This window comes from Semicossyphus pulcher, unplaced genomic scaffold, assembly GCF_022749685.1.
Source record: "Semicossyphus pulcher isolate SPU_LCO1_2020_fin unplaced genomic scaffold, fSemPul1.0.p SCAF_22, whole genome shotgun sequence".
NCBI lineage: Eukaryota > Metazoa > Chordata > Actinopteri > Labriformes > Labridae > Semicossyphus > Semicossyphus pulcher.
In genome coordinates, this window is record NW_027211696.1 from 7,884,924 (window position 1) to 7,898,343 (window position 13,420).

The window sequence follows — 13,420 nt, forward strand, 5'->3', positions numbered from 1 at the left end:
CACTGGGTTGAATTACAACTTCAGATTTTTCTCACACCCAACGGGTGAATTGGCCTGCCTGAGCTGCATACTCCAACGTTCATTATAACCATGTGAAAGTGGGATTGTGCTTAATTGGGCCTTGAAGGAAAATTCCAGCGTGACTTGCTCATTTTTACTTTCTCCAACTCCTTGAAAATAATTGCACCACACCAGGTAACACAATTATGGATATTGTTTTTGCAGGGAGTCCCAAGGCTGAGATAAAGGCTGGATTCAGATTCAAATTCTTACCGATTTTAAAATCTGGTTGCATCACGCACATAATGAGAAACTTCTTCACTATAGTTTCCTCTAATCTCAAACGTGTACACACTAAAGGATGTGAAAATGATGTCACACAACTCAATACAGGATATAATTAAGATTAACATGTGTGCCAGAGGGAGCAGCGCATCACCTCAAGTGACCTCGTATAATCTCACGGTGAAGTAGATGTAAACAAAGAAGGCATGACAAATATGAATGAGAGCTTGTTTGGTGAAACACAGTCAACTCGGGTTGTCTATTCTTCAGCAAGAACTGTAGATTATATTTTCCTAGCGGCTGTTGCATGATAGCTAACGTTAGCTGCAAGGGCTAGAGTGTTAATCAGACACAGTTAACTCTGTCTCTGTCTCCTGCTGTCTTTCATTGGCTATTGGGGTCCCACTCAGAAAGTATTAACCTAATCATCCAGATTTCAAATGGATATAATACGTATGCATTTTTGAAATTATTAGAACAAAAACTGTAAAACAGATTTCTTGGATGGTTTGTACAATTAACCATACAGCAAGCCAATTGTCAAGCCGTAATACAACTTAAACTAGCTTAAATTAGCAACAGAGACCACAATCTTTTTTTTATACCAGGCTGTAAACTGTAATAAAATTGGTTATTGTAACATGGCCCTCTATGGGGATTGACTCGCCTTTGGAGCCAGCCTCAAGTGGCCATTCGAGGAACTGCAGTTTTTGACACTTCAGCGTTTGCATGATTTTTTTAGCTCTGGAGGTTGCGTCTTGCGTAACAGCAGAAAAATGGATAGAGGTGTCAGTTTAATGGCTGTGATCACCTAAACATGATTAAATGTTACCAGTCAGCTGTTAGCTATACCACTGATAATACATTTTAGCAATGCTAGCAGTACAGCTGTACGGCAATGTAGGTTTGTCCACCACTTTGGTCGAGACTCTAATATCCTGACAACTATTAGATTGATTGCCCTTAAATGTTTTACAGACATATACTGTTCCAATAACTTAATACTTGCAAAACTAGTGACATTACCAGCAGCCTTAGCTGTACTTTATGTTTAGCTAGGCTAATTAGCAAAATGTAACAAAAGCATAAACATTATGCCTACATCAGCATGTCCTTTGTGAGCATGTTAGCCTGCTGTCATTAGCATTTAGCTTAAAAAAATCACAGCTGTGCCTGTACAGGTATGTACATTCTTGCACTTGTTAACCATTAGCTTGCATAGTTAGCAACAAACTTCTGCTAGCTAGTTTGTAAAATCATCAATTTTGAAAATAAAGAGACCCAAAATACTTGTATACAGTTTGTGTTTTTAATGATCACAGTATGTTCATTTCAAGTGTTTCTTTAAAAACAACAACAACAAAAACATCTACAATATCAACTGGACCAATTTTATAAAAGCAGTTAAAAATTAATGCAGGAATGATCAAATATATGTTTCATTCTCACTGGTATCCTCCATCTATTCTTAAATAAATACATGTATAGCAAGAGAATGTTAAACCACTTTATTTTATAACACTATTTCAATCACTTATGAACCAGTCATCTGCAGCAAAATGGTCATAAAAGCATTATAATCTTCCACAGTTACATTCCAGTAATTATGTAACATATTTACATTCCAGCTGAGAGAAGAAGAGCCCTGAATCCCAGCGGTGACAGTGAGCTGCAACAGCTGTAATGTTGTTATGGGGTCATTATAGGCCATTGCACTCTGGGTTGTGGGAAATTACAGTAAATCATTAAGTGGTCCCTGAGGTGTTACAGACCTTTATTTGGACAATAGCTCCTGCCTGTGCGCTCTCTTCTCTCTGTTTGCTGTCACCTCATATGATCCTGCTGAAGCATGTTTCACTTTTAAACGACTAAATGTTGACATATGAGGTCTCTCTGTTAATTCAAAGTGTTTTTTCCTGTGGATATTTCCCTGATTAGAAGACAAGTTGTTACTGTAGACATCAACAACAACAGGAAACAGCTCTACAGTGCTAATGATTTACAAAAAGTGCTTCATAAATAAGTGGCAATTGTACGCATTTATGACTTATGACCTTCAGTGATGTAAAAAATGTACAAGATCCTCTGTTGTCTTATGTCCTGACATATAACTGCATTGGACATATACTTCAGACTGAGGCACTTTGTCTTCAAGGTCAAGCAATAAGTCAGTTTCCTGAAATCACATGGACGTTTTTTTTAGCTTAATCAGATAACATTTGCGGCTCCAGACAGCTGACAATGCTTCCTTGTTCTTTAGTACATCTCTAATCTCTCAACTCGTACCCGTGGTGTCAAAGTTCACCCAGCTACAGTCTCTGTGGTAATCAGCGTTGTGTTTACGGCCTCAGTAGCCGGCGGCGTACCCCCACTTGCGAGGATCCGACTGGGCGTGGAGTCCATCATCTTGGCGAACCACCGCTTGCACCACAGCCCCAGTTGCTTTGAGGAACTCTGTCTCGTGGTTCTTTGCTGCCAAACCATCCAAAACGTTCTGTGAAAAAGAGGAACACGTGAGGACTTGCAGACGCAATGCAAACCGAGGAGAGCTTTATGGATGTGGCATATTGCTCATGTAAAATCATTTCTATCACATCATGGCTAACTGCATCTGCCTATTGGTATGTTAATAATTTGATTAACTGGAATTATAGTCATTTAAATTAATTAATTTATAGTAAGGTCTGAAAATATCTCTCAATAAGCAATACATCCGAGAACAGTCGCCTGCAATCAATGTGATGCTAAGTTGAGCGTTAAATCAAAAACACGTTAAAGAACTTAACAATCAAAGATCAAAACCAAGTTTGGTGGGAACAAAGTAAAGATTACATTAGGAGCAAAAATGATTTTCTATCTCCATAAAATGATAAGATCTAAAGTTAGAGCTCAGCAGTGACAGATTAATAAATGGGCCCACTGGGCAGAGGCCCAGGCTCGTTCAAGGGGCAATTGGGCAAAGGCCTCTGTTTTAGCGATTCTTAATATTTCTTGTTGGGAACTCAATTTAATGATCAAAAAAGTCTCCAAATGACCACAAAAAGACATACAACAATAAAAAAGAGACGCTAAATGAGCACAAAAAAGATGCATCTTTGCATCAGCAGGGCTGGTTTGAGCAGGGGTAGGGGGTCTTTAACATGTCTCATAATTTATAGACCAACTGAGGTTGTTTTTGCCTTCATGACAACCCTTTTTGTCATGAAGGCAAACCTAAAATGATTTCCAATTTTTAGCCAGGCTATAAATTACACTGTAACCATACCTGTCCTGAAATGCTGGGCTCCTTGTTACATTATACATCCCTGAAGGTAAATTCAACGAACAGTGTCCCTGGTGTTGGTCATGGCTGAGGTATGAGGGCTCAGTGTTAGCTGGGCTCTTGGTTGAAGGATTGTCTCCCTACACGCCACACCAACCTGCTATTAGTCACACATATCAGTATTGTTTGCTGTTTGTGACACTCACTTTGTCAAAGCCGGGCTCTGCGACAGTGGTGTTTGGACTCAGCTGGTTGTGGAGCCTCGGATCTGACACGGCTTTCTTCAGATCGTAGTTGAAGAACAGTGCGTTCAGTATCACCTACGAAAAAAGCATGTTTCAGCCAATAATAACTTGACAGCCAAGAAGTTACCAGCTAGTCATTTAAATGAAGAAGAACTCTAAAATATATGATCTCTTTCAACCTGTGACTGTGGCTTTGACTTACATGAGCAATAGAAGTAGTGATTTTTGTTCCTCCTGAGCCTCCGACGACCATCTTTACTTTGTTGTTTTTATCCAAGATGATGGTTGGACACATGGAAGACATTGGCCTTTTCCCTTGAACAGAATTTAATAGAAGTTTAGGTTAGCATGGTTGGAATTTTTCAGGTTTTATTATTGCACAAAATTTAATCAAATTGATTATATTTGTTATTTATTGAGATCTCTTTTCACTTTGACATAAAAGGGACCTATTTTCTGTCGATCAGTGCCAAGAAATCTCCATTTAATGGACGTTAATTCAATGTTTTAAAACAATGTAGGATGAAATCTTACAAAGAGAGTGAAGACATTTGACCTACTCTTAATATAAAGTGTACATACAAAAAACATTCTGTACAAGGTCAAAAAGGACAGGACTTTACTCGTTTTAAGCACCCTTGTGTGTGTTTCTTGTATGTGCGTGTTGGTCTTAATCTCACCTGGCCTGATGAAGTTGTTCGGAGAAGGAGGCACTCCAAAGCCGTTCGTGATGAGCGGGGAGCTGAAGTCGTCCATCTCATTGTTGAGAATTATCCCTGTTGATCTTGACATGACTTTGGAGCCCAAACTGCAGGAAAGCAACAGACGTTATATCAGGAGAGTTACAGGATCAAAGCTGATTAACCGACATCTTTAAAAACATTCGTCTTGGTCAAATAGGATGACCCTACTATTGGTTGATGGTGCTGGTGGCGGCCACAGCGCTCCCGTCTTCTGCTACTACAGACAGGTGCGAGGTCCCGTGGTTGTCAGGCAGGTAGAACTCTGGCTCGTAGTAGTTCATGTGATGTGTGGTGTCATCTGTGATCTTTCCACGGAGGCTGTCGGCATAAGCACTTGAAGTCATATTCTGGACGAGCTTTGGGAGAGAAAGTGTGACAGGGAAATAAATCAAATACCAAATATTCAGATGAAAGAGCTGACACGGATTTGTGTTCTGGGAGGTTTTTACTTTTGTTCCCAAAAAGATTATTCAACCTGTAGTCAAACTATACTACATGTTATTATTTAGGTATCTACTAAACAAAGTCACTCATTTATTTTTCAAAAAGCACATCAGACAATTCTCTATCACACAGCACTCTATCCAGCAGGTGAATATATAAGTTAGAGCCTGACCGATATATCAGTTTGCCGATATTATTGGGCCAATATCAGCCTACATCGCAGATATATCAGTATCGGTGTACATGTTTTTCAGTATACACCAATAGTGAACCTATATTTACACAATTATAATGCATAAGACAATTGTTGCGGTAATTTAGAAACGGTGTCATCACAGCTGACCGTGCTCTGACTCCACAACCTACAATACTTTCAGCACTGTCTGCAGCACATTATTCATTATTGGATGCAAAAATGGTGCACAATCCAATATTAATATAATATTTCTGTTCTAGCTCTAACTTTCATTTTATCATATTTAGGCATTCGGCTGGTATCGGCCTCAAAAATGTCACATCATTCAGGCACATATGTGTGCCATTTTCATTTCCTGGATCTATGTTCATAAGTTCAAATATCCAACAGAAAATACATTTTTCTAGGAAGTTAGGACACCTATAGAGTAGATTATATTTAACATATATCATTTGTTTTCCCACCAATTAATTCAAATTTCTGTTCGTCACAACTAAAGCATGATGTTTTTTGTATTTAGGAACTCGCAGCATGTGGTGCATGTTGGGGAAAGTTTGTGTTCTTGTTCTTATATTGAAAAATTAACATTAACTTGAAAAACAAGACAGGACATTTTAACTTTACACCCTCTGAAAATTTTGTGCTACAGTGACATGAGGTTTACTTTAGTACGCTGTGACATAATTGTTGGGTATGTTACAGGTACAACAGAGCACGTGTCAGAGGCAGCAGCTGAAAAGTTACTCTTTAACAGTCGGGCTTTGTTTATATTCATGAAAACATTAGCTAGTATGTGTAAAACTTCAGACTTTGGCTCCCTCCTCCTTTTAAAACATGTTAATGAAATGCTAACAAGTATGGATTATTCATTCTTTAGCTTTTCATATTGTTTCTTTGAAGAGGAGCTCCTGCTGCGTCTGGGTAGGTCGAACAACGTGATTCTCCGAAACTCTAACCAACCCTTTGATAACAACAACAAGCCCAAGACCTTACATTGGTGATGTTGAGGAATTTGGGATCTCCAAGTAAGGTCCTCTTTGCATAAGCAAAGCGAAAAGCCTCCACAATGCGATGGCTGGTCAGGATCTTGTTCTCAGTGCTCGCCACACTGTCTGATGTTAGGTTGTACCCTGTAGAAACAATTACAATCGTCAGTCACACAATTAAACCACAGACTCTGATGGCTGTTCAGGTAGAAAAAGAGACAGCTAAAATGGACTTGACCTGGCCTGCTCCTGTGTTTTTATTTAGTCTAAAAGCTGCTGTTACCAGACCGCGGGTATTAGCGTGAGCTGACAGCCAGAGGCAGAGAGGAGGAGGGCTGAGGGAACCGGAGAGTTTTGGTTTGATGGGTTTCAGCTGTCGGACAGAGACAGGAGTCACGGTAAATCGGTGGGATGAAAGTTTTGGGCAGTCACTGAAATGTATGCGTGAAGCCTCTGCTACTCGACTGTGTCCAATTAGAGGTAAATTGGTGAGATTAGTGTTGGTGTGTGAGGCAAGGGGCCGCAGTGAGTGGGTGGCCAGTCAGAGGAGAGGAAAGGTTCGGAGAGATTAATTACTTTAGTGGGAAGTTTCCGTATAATCCTCGGAGGCAGACGCTGTCACTGTACTGAGAAGCAGTAGTGGGAAAGTGTCTGAAGCACGGACGGTTTACATTTCCTGCAATGACCGACCAACGGAGGGGAAAGATAAAATACTGCGATTATTTTCACACGGAAATGATCCACGATTATAAGATGATAGTGATAATAGGCAGAGGTAGCGATGATTTGATTAGCAGCATATTCATGAACTTTGCTGCTCAGACTCTGAATCTCTCAGGTGTAAAGACAGACTGCTACGATCTTTGGATCTTATTAATTTCAATCAAAAAAAAAAAGCTCTTCTGCCAGGGTTACAGAGTCATTCCCTCAGAGGTTTCAACGTCAAACTTTTAATAAGAAGCAGAGAAAAGTTAACTTGACGTTGTTTTAGTAGCTTAATATTTATCTACTCATTTTGAGGCATCACCTATTAACGTGGCTGCATCAAATATCAAAGTTAACAATAAGATAAGAAATAAGTAGTTTGATCGTCATAAGAGTGATTAAAGTACTTGTTGTTTTTATCTGTCACATCAGCAGATACTTAGTTCTACAGTTCTACAGTACAGGAGAAATATGCTAGTTAACATTTTTTGTATAAAAAAAATTTTTGTATAAAAAAAATTTGCTGTTTTTTCATGAGCCGCAAGTTACAACATGTTAACTGGTAAGTTTCAGATGTGCTTTTTAATCCTATTTCTAGCTAACATTGTTAGCTTTCCCCCCTTGTTTGTTATCTTTATGCTAGGCTAAAACAACCGCTTGCTAGCAGCAGCTTTACACCTAGCATAGACACACGTTTAGCATCAATTATCTTACCTACTTTTCAGGAAATGTCAAACTTTGTCTTCATGGTTAAGGCAGTGTAAGTACTATTTTTTAATTAGCATTAAAATACAAGGGAAATCATTAATTTTGCGGCTGTATTGGCGTTAGCAAAGCTAGGTAAACTAATGGTGATGCTAGAGGAACAACTTCACTACATTTTGCTAAACAGAGAGCATGAAGGAAGTTTAGAAGCCACACCAAAAGGCGAGTGGCTTTCTTAAGCTAATTTGTGGGAATGCTGATTCAGCATTCATCCTACTGTTATCCTGTTCTCTGTTATTATAGCTACATCTTCCGTACGTTTTTCGCTGTGCTACTCCTTCTGCATACTTTGTGCTACAGAAACCAGTCAACTATCAGCACCAAGTCTCAAGTCCACATCTGTGATTGTTTTAGACTGAATTAAGGCTGATACGTTTTACACATAATTTTGAGAGGCTGTGTCGTGTCTCTTGCTAAAACAATTTATCCATAACATGCATCTATTTCTCCTATAAAACCATAGCATTACAGTTACACTCTGTACAAAAGACGTTTATATAGCCCTTGTAACACAGTAAATCACTTCTCGGCCGCACCATGTCACATTGTGGTAGAGATACAATATACCTCAATAAAAACGTCGTAGTTAATGAGAAATCAAGATAGCTACTCTGAGAACTCTGAGTCATCTCTCCTGTCGAAGCAGCACTTTGTAGCTGCTGTTAGTTAAAATGTGGATGGCTGTTGGTTTGAAATCCATTTTGTTCAGGCCGGAGAGGCTGTCTGAACCTGGTCCAAACTTTTCCGCCACAACAGATCAATACAGACAAATGACTACAGGAGGACACTATACAAAATATAACAGGAAACCGTCAGGACAGCCCGCACTCCTGGCTTCAATTAAAACAAAGGGTATGGTTGGTGACAGGGACCAGGAGAGAGGGGTGTCATAGACAGTAACAAAGCACTGAGTCAATGTGGAACCTCCTCAGGGTCAGCTCCACTTTAATGCATTCATCAGCAGTGGTCCAGTATAACTTCTAACAAGTATCTCTGTGCCTTTTCACACAGTAAGAGGACAGAGGTCTAGCTTTAAAAAGAAAAAGAATGTATTGAAAGCTTATCTGAAGCTAACAAGAGGCTTAAGCTGTCCTTATAAGTCAAGTAAGGTGATTATCTTCCAACATTTATAAATGTCACAGCATTTCTCCTCTGTGTTATTATGCTTCTTTGCAGCTATACAGTCGAACTGCCATGTCAGCGGGATTTCTTTTTATCCCATCTATTATCTATACCGCTTATCCTATTCAGGGTCGCGGGGGGTGGGGGGGCTGGAGCCTATCCCAGCTGTCATTGGGCGAAAGGTGGGGTACACCCCAGTCAATCACAGGACTGACACATAGAGACAGACAACCTTTCACACTCACACCTATGGGCAATTTAGAGTCACCAATTAACCTTACAAGCATGGCTTTGGGCTGTTTTGCCTCTGGGAGCATCAGCCAACTTTTCAGGGCTTCTAGTGGAGCCAGTTATTTGGCTCCATTTAGAAACCTGAGACAACAATCTGGAGTTGGAGTTGGAGAGATTGTGTCTATGAGCAGATTGTTAACTGCAACCACATGCAGATTTCTGTTTTTACAGATTAATAAAGGCTTCATTGGTGGCAGCTAATAGCTGATGGGTTCCAGTGTTGCATTAGGGCCGGTGGGTTCTGCCGCTAAAAGCACAACCGTCCTGCAATTGTTCAATGCCTGCTGAAACGCAAGAAGACGATAATACTAATGTTGTATGTTTGCTGGGTTAATAATGGTTAAAAGTGACTGTTGGGATAGTCAAATGATGCGAACACTCATTGCATATAGTCTCTCTTTTGTTGCAGTCATATGTCATATTATATAATAGAGGATATATTACAGTTATGCTTGTTATTACATGGATAAAATGTGGTGAAAAAGTAGTTCAGGATACTCTTAGGTAACTTGAAGTCAACAGAGCTTTTTATAGGAGCAGATTTACTGCACAATAGATCAACATGCTGCTCACAGCGGACTCCTTTTTTACCAGAGTGACTGGCAAAGTGAAGGCAGCTCACATTAAAGCACATCCTCTCCCACTCAGGGTGTTTTTGGACAAAGCATCAAGGCTTACCATTCAAGATGTTTAATATCAGCGAGAGCACAGGGCCGCTAGCGGGGGCATTGGGAACAACCATGGTGTACTCCCCCACATTCACCCTTAAAGGCTTTTCCAAGACAGCCACATAATCCTTCAGATCCTCCATTGTGATGATACCGCCTAAACACAGATTGAAACACACTGTGAATGTGCACTTGGACAGAATTGGAAATTTAAATCCTGCTTACCATGGAAATTAGCTGAGCAGAGAGAAGAGTGTTATTTTGATACATATCCTGAAGTCTTTTTAGCAAATGAGTCTTACAGAGAATGGCAGCAGCAGTAATGTTAAAATGTTAATGCTCTCGTGTGTGCCATTAATGTCCCTTAAATGTGAAGAATAATCTAACTCTGTTATGTTATTTAGAGAGGCCCAACATTAACCCACCAATGAGCTTGCACTTGGCAAATCTGGTAAGAAAAACGTCCTTTTAACAGGCAGAAACCTCGAGTAGAACCAGACTCATCTGCCTCACTGGATGGGCCGAGAAAGTAGCATAGAGGGCCAGAGAGAGAAATATTGAAATATTACCTGCTGCCTGAATATCCGTCACAAGGTTCTGCGCCAGTTCTCCCTCGTAGAAAGCATTGGGACCCTCCTCTGCTATCTTCCTGTAGGATGCTGCTAGCTTGGTATATTTGACGGTGTCATTTTCTTTTAGGACGTCGCCATTTTTCCCACAGAACACTTCACTAAAATAAAGGAGAAAAGTCATTTGATGGAGAAGAAGCAAAGACTGTATATTAGTAATGGACATAGCCATCATGACGTCAGCGTCAGTTTTGAAGCCTTGATTTGAGAGGTTTTTAAACATCGCCATATTGTTTTTTGGTTGACAGTGGTAGCGAGTCTGTTCAACTCTAAATTGGACCATGAATTAGAAAAATAACATCATGCTGTATTTCCTGAGACGTATGGTATTTTTCTCATTTGGTTCCATATAATCAGACTTCTCTTTGCAACCAGTGGAGTCGCCTCCTACTAACGTTTAAGGCACTTCTACATTCAGTTTTTAAACCAAGAGGCTACGTCCACTTCCTCTCTACAGTCCATGTAATGACTGACTCAAACAATCCAACGCTGACTTTGGCTCACCACAGCGCTGGGTCCTTGACGATGGTTTTCTTGTGACTGTTCAGAGCGGAGGCAAGTGCCCGACCCAAAGGAAAACCTTTCTCTGCAAGTTCAATGCTCGGCTGGAACAAGTCTTTCCAGGGAAGTTTGCCATAAAGTTTGTGCGCCATCTCATATCCACGAATCTCCCCTGGAACTGCAACAGACAACCCTCCTACCAAATATATGGACACCAAGGAAGCAAACACGTTATCAGACATAATTTAAGAGGACAGGTACACATACTTTTTTGTTTTTATTCCTGAGATGAGTCATGGTTCTCTAATAATGTACAATCTAATCTGTCCTTTCTCCTTTTAGAAGGTCGTCCTGTTTCATAATAACAATAAACTACAGCTTCCCTCGGCTCATTTCCATGCCTGATAGCGCTGGTGAAACATTACCTTTCTGGGATAAATCTGTACTGTTCCCAAACATGTTCTCTGTGGCATTGCGTGGTGCCGTCTCTCTTGCATCAATCGTCACAACCGACCCTGTGTATAAGTAACAAATCAGGCAATATGTTGGGAAAGGTTAAAAAATAAAAGTTTGTGGTGGTAGAGTGTAGATGTACCATTTTTTGCATCGTAGATGATGAGGAAAAGTCCTCCTCCGATGCCCATACTGTGAGCATTCATAAGTCCGACACACAGTAAAGCAGCTATAGTGGAATCCACTGCAGACCCCCCTTTCTTCAGCATGTCTCTGTGGTAAAATTAATTAAAACACACACAGAAAGAGAAGGGGTGGAGGCTTAGTTTATTAGTACACATAAGATCTTAAGACGCTGTGTTGGCAAAGACATAGATAAATAAAGCTGTTTCACAGGGATTTGCATGCATGTGTGTTTGCGTGCATGTATGGCTCTGTTTACAGCAACGTTCCTGTCCTGGAGGATGTTTCCGTGTGTGTCAGCTCTCACCTGCCGACCTCTGAACACGGCCCAGCATCTGCTGCCACAGCTGCCTTCAGGTAGACGTGCTCACGTTGTTGCTTCCTTTCCCCAACACCGAAGAAAACACCCACAAAAGTGGCGACAGATGCCAACAACAGCAACGCCAGCGCCAAGATAATTGTCTTCTTTGCCATTTTGAGAGATGGGGTAGAATATATCCCTTATTTAAAGCCTGTCAAAAGAAAAAATACTTTATTTGTGATTCAAAATTCAGAAATGACAGGAATAAACCCAATGTAGGCTCTATGTAAACCATCTTAAGCTCACAGTCTAAAGTGCATTGTGTAAGGTCATTTAGGGCGTGGCCAACCACCTTCTACTAGTTAAACAATGCACAATTGGGGTGCAACTGAAATCTTCGAGATTGAATCTTTAAATAACAAGTAAATATTGCGCCATTGTCTTTAGACCGACCAGGTTTTTGTTGGTCTTTAGTGCAGTCACTTTCTGCTGCCTCAAGTTAGCAACGCACAACACGTGCTGCTGACAACACCTTATTTTAAAGCCAACACACTCCTGGACACAAGTACATTTGCTTGTTTGAAAACGTTGGCGCTGGGCATGAAAATGACAACTGCGTCAGTCAGAAAGTAGCAATGACACCTGCGCCTTACTCTGTGCTGGATGTAAGATAGGTCCCAAGGTTTTTAGTGGTCTATGGCGCAGTTCTCTCCTGCTGCCTCAAAATAGCATCGTGCCAACACTGTAGGTAGCCACGCAGCAAGGACACTGGGTAGTTTAACTTCGTGGGCACGTGAAAATACAACTGCATGACGTTAACTAGCAGTAACACTTGCGTTGATCTTTATGCCACATTGCGGCAGGTCACAAAAATTAAGACAGGTATGGAATCAAGTTTTCTCTTGAATACACAAGAATGTCTTTAACACTAGGTGAACAGAAAAAAAGCCAGCTTCTCTATATAAAAATCCTCAGATTTTACATCCATCCATAGATAGTTACTCCATATTGCATAACTGTCTGCAATACAAAAAAAACCCTGCGCAATTTAAATTCTGATTCCTTGCAAAGCTGAAGCTTACACCGATTTAGCAAGATATCGTATTGGTGTGTTCAGTTACAGTACGTGCCAACGTCAATAAGTTACCTGATGTTCAACAGCATGAGTAAGGTAAAAGCAAGACACATTAGCTCATACACACTAGCTTACTCTTGCTTGTGTCTTGTGGCAGCTAATTTAGCTTTGAGCTGCAAGCACCTAGCATAGATGAGCAGAGGGCTACGAGCCTCAAACGTGTAGTCTTCACCAAACCCCACTTTACATTGTTAAAACTACTACCTCTATTAACATTCAACTGTGCTTATCATATATCATATACAACTTAAATAAGTTTACAACGCTCATTTAGTGAGTTTACTTTCAATATGTCTTTAGCAGCATGTTTAAAAATGCTCTGTAATGAACAAGGTAACATAGTTAACTAAAGCTGTCATCAAATAAATATCCATAGTGAACTGTACATGTAAAATAGTGTACCCAACATACTGACAGAGAGAGATTTGAAATTGTACATTGAGCAGCCAAAATGAGCTACAATAAGCTGAAATAAAGTTTTGATGCAGTGAATCCTCCTGGCTGTG

At 40.3% G+C, this 13,420-nt stretch overlaps 1 protein-coding gene across 1 annotated transcript; it reads right to left on the reverse strand.

Moving 5' to 3' along the window:
* Positions 1-2,632: 2,632 nt before the first annotated feature.
* On the reverse strand, positions 2,633-11,952 carry ggt1b (gamma-glutamyltransferase 1b). Its single transcript, XM_069673628.1, has 12 exons — positions 11,786-11,952; positions 11,438-11,568; positions 11,268-11,357; positions 10,846-11,038; positions 10,282-10,442; positions 9,723-9,869; positions 6,169-6,305; positions 4,704-4,891; positions 4,473-4,600; positions 3,995-4,107; positions 3,754-3,867; positions 2,633-2,779 (listed from the first exon to the last, which is right to left on the reverse strand). Exons 1-12 carry the CDS (start codon positions 11,950-11,952, stop codon positions 2,633-2,635), a joined length of 1,716 nt encoding a protein of 571 aa, XP_069529729.1.
* Between the last annotated feature and the right edge of the window lie 1,468 nt (positions 11,953-13,420).